The 14,437-nt window shown below is 41.9% G+C and overlaps 1 protein-coding gene across 4 annotated transcripts in view; it reads left to right on the forward strand.

The window, feature by feature from the left end:
- Positions 1-3,687, forward strand: part of LOC138090328 (complement factor H-related protein 5-like) — a 28,436-nt gene extending 24,749 nt beyond the window's left edge. For all 4 annotated transcript variants that reach the window (XM_068985818.1, XM_068985819.1, XM_068985820.1 and 1 more), the window contains one exon: positions 2,022-3,687. In XM_068985818.1, the coding sequence (XP_068841919.1) occupies positions 2,022-2,218 (197 nt within the window). In that variant the 3' untranslated portion in view covers positions 2,219-3,687. The remainder of the gene's footprint in view (positions 1-2,021) is intronic.
- Positions 3,688-14,437: the final 10,750 nt, after the last annotated feature.

The raw sequence follows: 14,437 nt of genomic DNA on the forward strand, positions 1-14,437 counted from the left end.
TAAAGCCCCTCGGCTGACTTCTGAGCCTGCGCCCCTAGAGCCCTGCTCTGCAGCAAGAGCAGCCTCTGCGGTGAGAGCCCATGCAATGTAGCGGGAGAACAGCCCCCGCCACCCTCCACAATTAGGGACAAGCCCGTGCAGCAGCAAGACCCAGCACAGCCAAAAATAAACACAGTTTTAAAAAACAATAATATAAACACCTTTTAAAGAGACCCAAAATACACGGTGCATTACAAAACTCCATGAATATCCCAAGTCATCATTTAACCACAGGACATACTCTTACACCACAAAGTATTTTCATGTTACAAACATTTGAGGATATTTTTCAGGAGACCATTTGCGAAATGATGGTCTAGGAGTTGCTCTTTATCAGTATGCAAAATTCTACTTGTAAACCTGATGGTTTTTCCTGGAAGAACTCTTTGCAGACCGCTGCTAACATGGATTTTTACTCCCACGTGGCTGGGAGTTCTAGCAGGGAAAGTAGAAAAACTGGCAAAGCTACCAAGTCGCCTCCCAAATCTGCACTATATCTTCTTCTTCTTTTTTAAATATTTGGCTGCTTCAGGTCTTGGTTGGCATGCGTTCTCTGGCTGTGGTACTCTGGCTCGGTAGTTGTGGCACACCAGACTATTTGCTCTGGGGCATGTGGGATCTTAGTCCCCCAACCAGGGATCAAACCTGTGCCCCTGCAGTGAAAGGGTGCAGTCAGCCGTTCAACCATCAGGGAAGTCTCTCTGACTCTCTTAATGAAATTATAAAGTGGGGCAAACTCTTTGAAGGGCAGTTTGGGAATAAACCTCAGATTTTAAAACCACACATCCTTTGACCTCATTACTTTATTTCTGGAAGATTAATCTATACACACACTCTTGCAAGTGTAAAAGAATCTGTACAAAGATATTCACAGCCACATTGTCTAGCACAATAAGAAATGGAATCTACATAACTTCCATCAGTAGTCTTATGAGATTTGTTTTATTAACAACCTGTGCCAACGAATGAAGAAACGAGGCACAGAACACCTTAGTATTTGATTTAAGCTGCTTGGTGAGTATCTGGTGGTGTTAGGATTCATATATCACTTTGTCAACAAAGGTCCATCTAGTCAAAGCTATGGTTTTTCCATAGTTATATACGGATGTGAGAGTTGGATCATAAAGAAGGCTGCTGCTGCTGCTGCTAAGTCGCTTCAGTTGTGTCCGACTCTGCGCAACCCCATAGACGGCAGCCCACCAGGCTCCCTCATCCCTGGGATTTTCCAGGCAAGAACACTGGAGTGGGTTGCCATTTCCTTCTCCAATGCATGAAAGCGAAAAGTGAAAGTGAAGTTGCTCAGTCGTGTCCGACTCTTAGCGACCCTATGGACTGCAGCCCACCAGGCTCCTCCGTCCATGGGATTTGCCAGGCAAGAGTACTGGAGTGGGGTGCCATTTAAATGTGGTGATGGAGAAGACACTTGAGAGTCCCTGGACAGCAAGGAGATCCAACCAGTCAATGCTAAAGGAAATCAGTCCTGAATATTCATTGGAAGGACTGATGCTGAAGTTGAAGTTCCAATACTTTGGCCACCTGATGCAAAGAGATGACTCACTGGAAAAGATCCCAATGCTGGAAAAGATTGAGGGCAAGAGGAGAAGGGGGTGACAGAGGTTGAGATGGCTGGATGACATCACCAACTCAATGGACATGAGTTTGAGCAAATTCCGGGAGATAGTGAAGGACAGGGAAGCCTGGCTTCCATATTCTGGCTCAAAACACCAAATTATGTGAATTTGGAATATTTATTCTGGTTTTCTGAGCCTCCGTCTCCTCATGGGTAGCCTGGAGAGATAATGCCCAGCATTTATAAATGATACATACAAAATGCTAAGAACTATGTCTAGTATAACTGAATAAATATTAACTTTTAATATTCTTTTATAATTTTATTTAGTTCCAGATTTTCTTAAATGCAATTTCACTGTTCTTGGATAAGGAAAGATATATTATTAATACTTCATTATTTTTTCTTTCAGATGCATGTATCATATCTGAAGATAGAATGAACAAAAATAACATACAGTTAAAACGGAGAAACACCCCAAACAGATATGCTAAAACAGGGGATTTCATTGAATTTGAGTGTAAAATTTCACATAAAGAGAGAACACCCATACAATCATTCCGAGTCCTCTGTCAGGAAGGGAAATTTGAATATCCCACATGTGAATGAGACAAGCACCACTCCCCTGGATGTGCCCTTAAAAGTAATCCTACAGGTAGGCTGTTAGTATTTGTTATGTAGTCACTGCTACAATTATTTTCTTTATACTTTCAGGGATGGTTTATCACAGTTTTAATTAGAAGTCTGGATTTTCAGAGGTTCTTAAATTTGTCAGTTGAGTAGCCAAGGCTTCTTTCATAGCAGGACCATGCGTATCCCATTCCTGAGTCCCCTCTCCTATAACACATGCAGAAACATGCCCGCCTTCACCACTTAGTTCCACGCACCCTCTTCTCATTGTCTGAAATTTACTGCTTCAAGGCTTTCTGAGTCAACTTTATTTCAGAGGAAGTGGTGGATAATCTCTTTCTTTACATTATTATAATTTCACAAAAACACAGACACTGTCACCCCATATGTTTGTAGCAAGCATTAGTAAGTATTTATAAACCTCTAATGTGACTCTAACCATCCATTAAGCCATACATACGCCTTAAAGGACTGAATATACCACTTCTACAAATAAGTGGAAGACTTTGAAATGTACACAAATCTTAGTGTGGTACTTCTTATACAGTCAAGAGGCAATATACACATACAAAAAAGAAACTATAATTTTAAATGAGAATTATTAGGTTACAATATTATGTGTATTGAATTGTCTGGATGGGCATAAATGGATAAAGGAGAAGAAATAAAAATGCTGGCTAAATCAGTCTATGTGGTTTGAGATGAATAGGTTTAAGAAATTAGAATACTTTGAAATTATTTGTATTTCCTATATTTTAACATTATATACTGCTTTTATAGTCAGAAAAGAGTTATCAGACCAAGAAAATAGAAGATGAGAATATAAAGACCCTTTGGGTCACGATGCTGATTTCATGCAACAACTCCTTTATTTTTTGATGTACCATAGTTTGGGAAATACTGAACAAAACGTTTTAGAAATATACTTTGGGTGGTCTTCTATTGTAGACAGCATTTTTTTCCTTCTTTTAAATATCTATACAAAAGATGACTACTAATACAAGTGAAAATATGGCTTAAAGTCCTCATGACCATGGGTTTGACAATGGGTTCTTAGATATGACGTCAAAAGCACGAGAAAGAAAAGAAAAAAATAGATCAACTGGACTTGGTCAAAATTACAAACATTCATGCTTCAGAGAAAAGGAAAAAAAAATGAAAACATAGCAGACAAAATGGGAGAAAATAGTTACAAATCATACATCTGATAATAGGCTTGTAGTCAGAATATATAAGTAACTCTTACAACTCAAAAGAACAAGAAAAATAATGCAATTTAAAAATGAAAACAGGATCTAAATAGATACTTGTCTGAAGAAGATGTATGAATGGCCAATAAGCACACTGAAAGATGTCTGACATCGTTAACCATTTTGTTGTTGTTCAGCCGCTCAGTCATGTCTGACTCTGTGACTTCATGGACTGCACCACGCCAGGCTTCCCTGTCCTTAACTAACACTTGGAGTTTGCTCAAACTCATGTCCATTGAGTCAGCGATGCCATCCAACCATCTCATCCTCTGTTGTCTCCTTCTCCTCCTGCCCTCAATCTTTCCCAGCATCAGGGTCTTTTCTAATGAGTTGGCTCTTTGCATCAGCTGACTAAAGTATTAAGTAAATTGAAATAAAAATCATCATGAGACACTACTTCACACAAACTGGGATGGTGATAAAGTCAGATAATAACAAGAGTTCTTAAGGATGCGGAAAATGGAGACCCACAAACACTGCCGAAGGGAATGTAAAGTGGTGCACTCAATTTAGAAGACAACCTGGCAGTTTCTGGAGGTTAAACATAGAGTTGCGATGACTCAGCAATCCTCCTTGATATTGATAAATACCTAGGAGAAACGAAAACATGCATCTACACAAACTTACATGTGAATGTTCCTAGCAGAGTTACTCATAACCCAAAGGTAAGAACAACTGTTCCAAAATTGGGAAAGGAGTATATCAAGGCTGTATATTGTCACCCTGGTTTATATGCAGAGTACATTATGTGAAATGCCGGGCTGGATGAAGCACAAGCTGGAATCAAGATTGCTGGGAGAAATATCAATAACCTCAGATATGCAGATGACACCACCCTTATGGCAGAAAGCGAAAAGAAACTAAAGAGCCTCTTAAGTGAAAGAAGAGAGTGAAAAAGCTGGCATAAAACTCAACATTCAGAAAACTAAGATCATGGCATCTGGATCACAATAAACTGTGGAAAATTCTGAAAGAGATGGGAATACCAGACTACCTGACCTGCCTCTTGAGAAACCTATATACAGGTCAGGAAGCAAGAGTTAGAACTGGACATGGAACAACAGACTGGTTCCAAATAGGAAAAGCAGTATGTAAAGGCTGCATATTGTCACCCTGCTTATTTAACTTCTATGCAGAGTACATCATGAGAAACGCTGGGCTGGAAGAAGCACAAGCTGGAATCAAGATTGCCAGGAAAAATATCAATAACCTCAGATATGCAGATGACACCACCCTTATGACAGAAAGTGAAGAGGAACTTCACAAAGCCTCTTGATGAAAGTGAGATAGGAGAGTGAAAAAGTTGGCTTAAAGCTCAACATTCAGAAAATGAAGATCATGGCATCTGGTCCCATCACTTCTTGGGAAATAGATGGGGAAACAGTGGAAACAGTGACAGCCTTTATTTTTTTTTGGGGGGGGGGGGGCTCCAAAAGCACTGCAGATGGTGACTGCAGCCATTAAATTAACAGACACTTACTCCTTGGAAGAAAAGTGATGACCCACCTAGATAGCATATTGAAAAGCAGAATCATTACTTTGCCAACAAAGGTCCGTCTAGTCAAGGCTATGGTTTTTCCTGTGGTCATGTATGGATGCGAGAGTCAGACTGTGAAGAAAGCTGAGTGCCAAAGAATTGATGCTTTTGAAGTGTGGTGTTGGAGAGGACTCTTGAGAGTCCCTTGGACTGCAAGGAGATCCAACCAGTCCATTCTGAAGGAGATCAGCCCTGGGATTTCTTTGGAAGGAATGATATGAAAGCTGAAACTCCAGTACTTTGGCCACCTCATGTGAAGAGTTGACTCATTGGAAAAGACTCTGATGCTGGGAGGGATTGGGGGCAGGAGGAGAAGGGGATGACCGAGGATGAGATGGCTGGATGGCATCACTGACTCGATGGACGTGAGTCGGAGTGAACTCCGGGAGTTGGTGATGAACAGGGAGGCCTGGCGTGCTGCGATTCATGGGGTCACAAAGAGTTGGACACGACTGAGCGACTGAACTGAACTGAACTGAAAATCACTGCAGATGGTGACTGCAGCCTTGAAATTAAAAGATGCTTGCTACTTGGAAGAAAAGCTATGACCAACCTACACAGCATATTAAAAAGCAGAGACATTACTTTGACAACAAAGTTCCATCTAGTCAAAGCTATGGTTTTCCCAGTAGTCATGTATGGATGTGAGAGTTGGACCATAAAGAAAGCTGAGTGCTGAAGAATTGATGCTTTTGAACTGTGGTGTTGGAGAAGACTCTTAAAAGTCCCTTGGACTGCAAGGAGATCCAACCAGTGCATCCTAAAGGAAATCAGACCTGGATATTCGTTGGAAGGAGTGATGCTGAAGCTCAAACTCCAATACTTTGGCCACCTGATGCAAAGAACTGACTCATTTGAAAAGACCCTGATGGTGGGAAAGATTGAAGGTAGAAGGAGAAGGGGGCGACAGGATGAGATGGTTGGATGGCACCACTGACTCAATGGACATGAGTTTGAGGAAGCTCCGGGAGTTGGTGATGGACAGAGAAGCCTGGCATGCTGCAGTCCATGGGTTTGCAAAGAGTTGGATGCAATTGAGTGACTGAACTGAACTGAAAAACAACCCAGATACTCATTAATATACACAAGAACTAAACAAAAGTTACATCGAAACAATGGAATATTCTGAAGTATTATTACATGTCATAACATGAACGAACCTCAGAAACATGCTAAGTGTCAAAAGCCAGTCACAGAAGACTACGTATTATGTGGCTGCATCTATATGGCATGTCCGGAGTAGACAAATGTAGAGAGACACAGGAGACTTGAGGTCACCTAGGGTTAGAACTGGGGAGGGGCTGATGACTGAAAGCTGAGGCTGATGAATGTTCTAAAACTGATAATGGTGATGATCGCACGACTCTGTGATTATGCCAGGAAACACTGAATTGTACATTTTAAATGGGCTAATTGTATGGTATGTGAACTACACCTCAATAAAGGTATTTTCAAAAATAGTGGTCAATAATTTTAAATCAATGAGAAACACAGGGAATGTAAAAAGCAAAAAACTAAGACAGTATAAAAATCTATGAGGAATTTGTGCTAACTCAAAGATTGGTGGTGTTGAATAAAAAAAAAAAGAACTTGTAAATCACTCTTGCTGTTGAAACAGCTGACCCCTAGGTTAGGAGGAAGCAGGGATAATAGAAGCCTCATTTCTCCTCCTCAGTATTGAGGGGGAAATCTTGAACTGGGACTAGTACTTAGAATTTTGTGAATAACAAAATACATATAAAAATGTTTTATTCAGAGCATAGGAAAGAGGATGTTAAACTTGGATGTTCTCTCTCAGTTTCTGAGAATTTCTTTCTTTCTTAAACTCTTTTGTGGCACATATTCCAAAGCAAGGTGCTTGGTCAGCAGCGATGCGTGCTTGCTGGTAAGGTTTGCCGTGCGTGGCTCACTATTCTCTTCCACGAGGCAAAGGAGCCAAAATCAAACATAACAGGAGTAAGGCTGGAAATAGGAGAAAGCCTTTTACAGGTAATCTCAGGTGCTGGGAGTCACAGCCATCTTTCTTGGGGAGGTGAGTAGAATTTCATTCCCTATTCCTTCCAATCTAGTCAGAGGGTTTCAGAGAGACTATTCGGAGGCCGTGATGTTTATTTTTTACACACTATGTCTGATTCAAGACTGACAGAAGTTGAGGAGGTAAAGAGAAACCGGCAGAGGAAAAGTCTGAGGCCAAGGAGAGAGAAACTGGCGTGAAGCCAGCTTTTTAAAGTACCCACCTGAAAGGCCCACCTGTAGCCACTCTAGTTAAGAAAAGGAGAGCCAGCAAGACGTGTGTTTTTTCTTGACTTTCACCAGAGTATCGTTGATTTACAATGTTGAGTTTGCCTCAGGTGTGCAGTAGAGTGACTCGCTTATACATACACATCCACCCACTCTCCTGTAGATTGTCGTCCCACACGGGCCATTGGAGGATGGAGAAGAGGCCCCTGTGCTGCAGAGTAGGTCCTTAGTAGTGCTCCATTCTATATATAGTAGTGTGTATATGTTCCCTGGTGACTCAGATGGTAAAGAATCTCCCTGCAATGAAGGAGACCCAGGTTCTATCCCTGGGTTGGGAAGACCCCCTGGGGGAGGGCATGGCAACCCACTCCAGCATTCTTGCCTGCAGAATCCCATGGACAGAGGAGCCTGGCGGGCTACAGTCCATAGGGTTGCAAAGCGTCAGACACGACTGAGCGACTAATACCCACAGTGTGTGTATGTTAATCCCAGTCTCCCAATTTATCCCTTCCCCCTTGTAACCATAAGTTTGCTTTCTCCATCTGTTTTGAAAATAAGTTCATTTGTACACATTTTCTTTTTAGATTCCATGCATAAGCAATATCATATAATATTTGTCTTCCTCTGACTTCACTCACTTCAACAATGTCTGGCTCCACCCATGTTGCTGCAAGCTCAATATAAAAAACAAAACAACCCAATCAAAAAAAAAAAAAAGGGGGGGGGTGGAAGATCTAAATAGACCTTTTTCCAAAGAAGACATACAGATGGCCAAAAAGCACATGAAAAGATGCTCAACATCACTAATTAATAGAGACACACAAATCAAAACTACCATGAGGTCTCACCTCACAGTGGTCAGAATGACCATCATCAAAAAATCTTCTAACAATAAATGCTGGAGGTGGTGTAGAGAGAAGGGAAACCTCCTACACTGTTAGTGGGAATATAAATCGGTGCAGCCACTATGGAAAACGGTATGGAGGTTCTTTAAAAAGAGAAAAGCAGAACTACCGCATGATTTGGCAGTTCCACTCCTGGGCATATATCCAGAGGAATACACCATCTAAAAGGGCACACGTGCCCTAGTGTTCATTGCAGCACTGTTTACAACGGCCAAGACATGGAAGCAACCTAAACGTCCACCAGCAGAAGAATGGATAAAAATGTGGCACATATATGTGTACACAATGGAATGCTACTCAGCCACAAAAAAGAGAGCCAGCAAGGTTTTGAAATGCAAAACTAAACAGGTCCCAAAGTGCTATTGAAGCAATTATCCGCAAGCGTATCGCTTCTCCTTTTCTTCTCTGTGTCTCCCAGAGGGGCCCAGGTCCTAGTTGTTGACTTGGATGGAGCCGAGTGTGGGAAGAGCTTGGGGTGACGGAGGGAAGGCTGGCCGGGGCCTTCACCTCCATACCCTCAGCTCCCGAGGACCTGGGGGAGGAAAGGCCAGCTCACTGCGGCCCAAGCTCAGGTTTTTCATTACTGTGTTGAATTGACAGCAAATGGTTTGACCAGATGATCTAATATACGATGTCGTGGATTTTATATTGTATCACCACAAAAGACAGAATTGCTGACAAGATGCTAGCACTTGAGCTTGAATTAGGATGGTGTATAGTCATGCTTTCCCCCTTCTATTAAGAAAATAAACTGTGTATTAGCATTTGAATGGGATAATCAGTTTCCATTCATGCATTTATCCACGCTAAGTTCTAAAGGCGGCAGGATGGGAAAGCCTATTTAAAATGCTCCTCACATGCTTTTCACCAGCTTTTATTTCATGGCAAGTATACACACAGAGTAGTCGATCAAACTCTTTGATTCAACCATTGTTGAAATGTCAAAATTCAGCAGTTTTTAACATTTTACTGTATCTGCTCTATCAGCTTATCCAGCTATAAAAATTCATGTATGAGTTTACCTTTTTATACTTTCAGTTCAGTTCAGTTCAGTTCAGTCGCTCAGTTGTGTCCGACTCTTTGTGACCCCATGAATCACAGCACGCCAGGCCTCCCTGTGCATCACCAACTCCTGGAGTTCACTCAGACTCACGTCCATCGATTCAGTGATGCCATCCAGCCATCTCATCCTCTGTCGTCCCCTTCTCCTCCTGCCCCCAATCCCTCCCAGCATCAGAGTCTTTTCCAATGTCAACTCTTCGCATGAGGTGGCCAAAGTACTGGAGTTTCATACTTTAGCTGAACCAAATCAGATGAAGTTGCTGACATCATGACAAGCCACATCATACTCACCATTTTCAACATATTTGAAAGTCAGAAGAATGGGAATTCCTCCATCACAGGTGGATTGGGTTGTTTTAGCTCAGTCCTCTTACTGATAGCAACCATGTGTGTGTCAGTCACTAAGTCGTGTCCGACTCTTTGTGACTCCATGGACTGTAGCCTGCAAGGCTCCTCTGTCCATGGGATTCTCCAGGCAAGAATACTAGAGTGAGTGGTCATTCCCTCCTCCAGAGGATCTTCCCAACCCAGGGATCGGACCCAGGTCTCCTACATTGGCAAGTGGATTCTTTACTATCTGAACCAAAGTGCTGGACATCGATAGCAACTATAAATATTTAATAAAGTATTAAAAGCTGTTGGAAGGCAGTAGTGCACTACCAAGACATTGAAGAATTTCAGGGCCAAGATTTAAGAGAAGGGAAGCACAGGGATTTCATCCCATCATGCAGGAGGCACTTCCGTTCTCACAGGGCTTCCCTGGCGGCTCAGACGGTAGCGTCTGCCTGCAATGCAGGAGACCCGGCTTCGGTCCCTGGGTCTGGAAGATCCCCTGGAGAAGGAAATGGCAACCCACTCCAGTATTCTTGCCTGGAGAATCCCATGGACGGAGGAGGCTGGCGGGCTACAGTCCATGGGGTTGCAAAGAGTCAGACACGATTGAATGACTTCACTTCCGTTCTTTCTCCTCTCATAGCAATCCTTGATTCGGGACTGATGCTAAAAAAGACTAAGATGACATGCAGAGCTATCGACAGACCCTGGGGCCTGTTAGGAACCTAACAGTGGTTTGCAGAGCCTGCAAGAGAATAGAAAGCTCTAGGGCCTTGAAAAATGAGAGTATGTGAGAAGCAGATACAGACTGTCTAGGGACCCAAATCCACCTCAACACCATCTCAATCCAAACTGGATAAAGGTGGTGTGCAGTAGTTAGTGTTTCTAGGCTAGCTGTCAGTTGGGAACAGAAATAAATTCTCTGGGGGTAAGATGACGTCATTCATAACCTTATATTGCACCTAAGTTTTCATCTTGAATGTCCTTTATTCATTTTTAAAAAAATGAAAATAAAAGGCATGTGTTTTGGAAGAGGAATAAAACAGATGATAAAACACCTCTTCAACTTCAGCTTCGAATATGCACAAGTAAACTCTAGCAACTCTAAACAAAATCCAAACTCACCCCCAACGGAAACCAAGAAGCCAGATACGCTGACACACAGCAGAATGGAAGACAGCAGACCATTTCTGGATGGGAGAATTCAGTTGAAAGAAGGCAAGGAAGTCAGTTCTCTCAGGCAGTAGACCATTTTCACAGGCTACAGCCTGACAGAACTCAGCACTCAGCACTTTGCAATGGAGTGAAGCCTTGGGTTTAAAGAAAAAGCCCACTGACATTCCAGCCACAGGTACCAGTGAGGTGGGCGGGGGCAGTAATGTCCACTGAGAAAGGGGGCAATGGGGAAATGAGGCTAGAGAGTGCGAAAAGACGGGCCCGACTTTTGGGTGTGATTTCTCTGTAAATCACCAAATGATTCCTGCTGGGCTTTTTGTGGCTGTGCTGGGTCTTCCTTGCCACGTGGCCTTTCTCTAGTTGTGCAGAGTGGGAGCTGCCTTCGTTGCAGTTCCTGGGCTCCTTGTTGCAGATCACGGAATCTAGAGCATGCGGGCTCCAGGGGCTGCAGCTCCTGGGTTTTAGAGCACAGGCTCAGTAGTTGTGGCACCCGGGCTTAGCTGCTCCAAGGCATGTGGGATCCTCTCTGATCAGGGAATTAACTTGTCTCCTGCACTGGCAGGTGGATTCTTTACCACTGAGCCATGAGGGAAGCCCCTCCAAATGACTCTTGAATATCTACGTATTATGCAAACTCAAAGTAACTCAGATAAGGATCAAAAATAATTGAAATAAGATTTGAGCTACCACTGCACAATCAATGCTCAGCTTGAGCCGATCAAGTTGTTAAAAACATTTTGGGGGGGTGGACGGAGGGATACAAGACAATCCTGTCTCCACAATACAATATTCAGTGAGTCTAGGACACAAGACAAAATTATGTGGCACACAAATAGAGGAACGTAGCCAGACACACTCCCGGAGGCTGTTGAAGAGCGAACATGTGCATGCTGACAGCAAGGCTACGAATCAGGGGGGAGTTCTACTCGAAAGCCGCCTGCGTGTGAGGGAAGCAGAGGGCTGCTGCCTGTGCAGGAGGTCATCACCTATTTTAGAGCAGAGAGGACACACGTGGCATTGAGAGGGCTTATAGGAAAGTGGCCACAGCGCAGAGAGAGCCTCAGAGAAAGTACCAGTGGAGGGAGACACCGAGTAACCCATGTCCTTAATAACATTGCTAAGATAAACACAGATGTTCAGTTCAGTACAGCTCAGTTGCTCAGTCGTGTCCTACTCCTTGCAACCCCATGGACTGCAGCACACCAGGCTTCCCTGTCCATCACCAATTCCCGGAGTTCACCCAAACTCATGTCCATTGAGTTGGTGATGCCATCCAGCCATCTCATCCTCTGTTGTCCCCTTCTCCTCCCGCCTTCAATCTTTCCCAGCATCAGGGTATTTTCCAGTGAGTCAGTTCTTTGCATCAGGTGGCCAAAGTATTGGAGTTTGAGCTGCAGCATCAGTCCTTCCGATGAATATTCAGGACTGATCCTTTAGGATGCACTGGTTGTATCTCCTTGCAGTCCAAGGGACTCTCAAGAGTCTTCTCCAACACCACAGTTCAAAAGCATCAGTTCTTTGGCGCTCAGCTTTCTTTATGGTCCAACTCTAACATCCATACAATACTACTGGAAAAACCATACCTTTGACTAGACAGACCTTTCTTGCTAAATTAATGTCTCTGCTTTTTAATATGCTGTGTAGGTTGGTCATAGCTTTTCTTCCAAGGAGTAAGTGTCTTAATTTCATGGCTGCAGTCTCCATCTGCAGTGATTTTGAAGACCAAAAAAATAAAGTCTGTTTCCATTGTTTCCCCATCTATTTGCCATGAAGTGATGGGACTGGATGCCATGATCTTAGTTTTCTGAATGTTGAGCTTTAAGCCAAATTTTTCATTCTCCTTTCACTAAGAGGCCCTTTAGTTCTTCTTTGCTTTCTGCCATTAAGTGTGGTGTCATCTGTATATCTGAGGTTACTGATATTTCTCCCAGCAATCTTGATTCCAGCTTGTGCGTCATCCAGCCTGGCATTTTGCACGATGTACTCTGCATATAAGTTAAATAAGCAGGGTGACAATATACAGCCTTGATGTACTCCTTTCTTGATTTGGAACCAGTCTGTTGTTCCATGTCTAGATCTAACTATTGCTTCTTGACCTGTATACAGATTTCTCGGGAGGAAGGTCAGGTGGTCTGGTATTCCCAAAAGGCTTTTGTGTAGTCAATAAAGCAAAAGTAGATGTTTTTCTGGAACTCTTTTGCTTTTTCAATGATCCAATGGACGTTGGAAATTTGATCTCTGGTTCCTCTGACTTTTCTAAATCCAGCTTGACATTTGGAAGTTCACAGTTCATGTACTGTTGAAGCCTGGCTTGGAGAATTTTTGAGCATTACTTTGCTAGCGTGCGAGATGAGTGTAATTGTGTGGTAGTCTGAGCATTCTCTGGCATTGCCTTTCTTTGGGATTGGAATGAAAACTGACCTTTGCCAGTCCTGTGGCCACTGCTGAGTTTTCCAGATTTGCTGTCCTATTAATGCATATAGATCTTATTGGACTCTTAATGTACCAACACACAACAATAAAGATCAATCACAATTATTGATACAAGAAAGAGTTTATCTCTAATAATGTTCAGCAGGTATGAAACTTAATGATGCCTTGGCAAAACAAGGGCAAAGTTTAGAACAAATTTCATTGTTTTTTTAGATAATCCAAAATAAACCATTATTCTAAATACAAGTTATCTGCATTAATGATGGAGTATTATTCATAGAATAAAATTAGGGACTTCCTTGGCATTCCAGGGGTTAAGACTCTGTGCTTCTGAAGCGCAGTGTGTGGGTTCGATCCCTGGTAGAGAAACTAAGGACCCACATCACATGCTACATGGTGAGGCCAAAAGGTGAAAAAACAAAAACAAATCAAAATAAAATTAGATTATTAAAATTTAAAAAAAAAAACACCTCTGTTCTTTTAAGATGTTTCTGAAATAGGCTTCTGTAAAATTGGAGGGAAAAAAAAAATGGTCCATAATCTATGAAAGCTTTAGAAACACTACTTTATGTAGCTCCCATAAGCATTTCTTGAAATAAGCAGGTTTTTAGACCATCCTTCTTTCTCTACATAGGTTGGAAATTTTTACACACACTCACAAATACACATGCCCTCAAACAGATTGTAAATGAATGTTTATCTGCATTGATTTTACCTCCTGTGAAGAAGTTATAAGCAAAGTGTTTTCACTGGAATTCTTCCTTTGTTGAAAGTAGAACTATAGTAGGTTATAATGCTTTCTTTATACAGAGAATCAGTAACAGGTGGACAATATAAAAATTTAAAAAGTAATCAAAAAGACAGCATTTTCTTAATCAGTAAAAGGTTTTAAATGTACTATCTGGAAATCATTTTTCATGTATTACTTGATAGAAATACTTCTTGTGCAAATACTAATTGGTCATAATCATCTTAGAAGAAATGAATACCAATTTTATGCTGCTTGACTATATCCTAGCAGTATAATTTACCAAGTAAATAAACTGTTTATACTAAAATTCTGTGACATGAAAAATGAAGCATTTGGGAGAGTCAACAAAAACCACAGTTTGGAAAATTCTCAGTACCAAGAGTGCCCAAAACACTTTATTGGAAGACAACAACAAAAAAAATTCTCTAGTTACCTTCAATATATTCTACAATACATCAATATGGTCTTTAGATCTATTCTAACCAGGTCTCAGACAATTTCTAATTAAGT

This window comes from Capricornis sumatraensis, chromosome 14 (genome assembly GCF_032405125.1).
Source record: "Capricornis sumatraensis isolate serow.1 chromosome 14, serow.2, whole genome shotgun sequence".
NCBI classification, from domain to species: domain Eukaryota; kingdom Metazoa; phylum Chordata; class Mammalia; order Artiodactyla; family Bovidae; genus Capricornis; species Capricornis sumatraensis.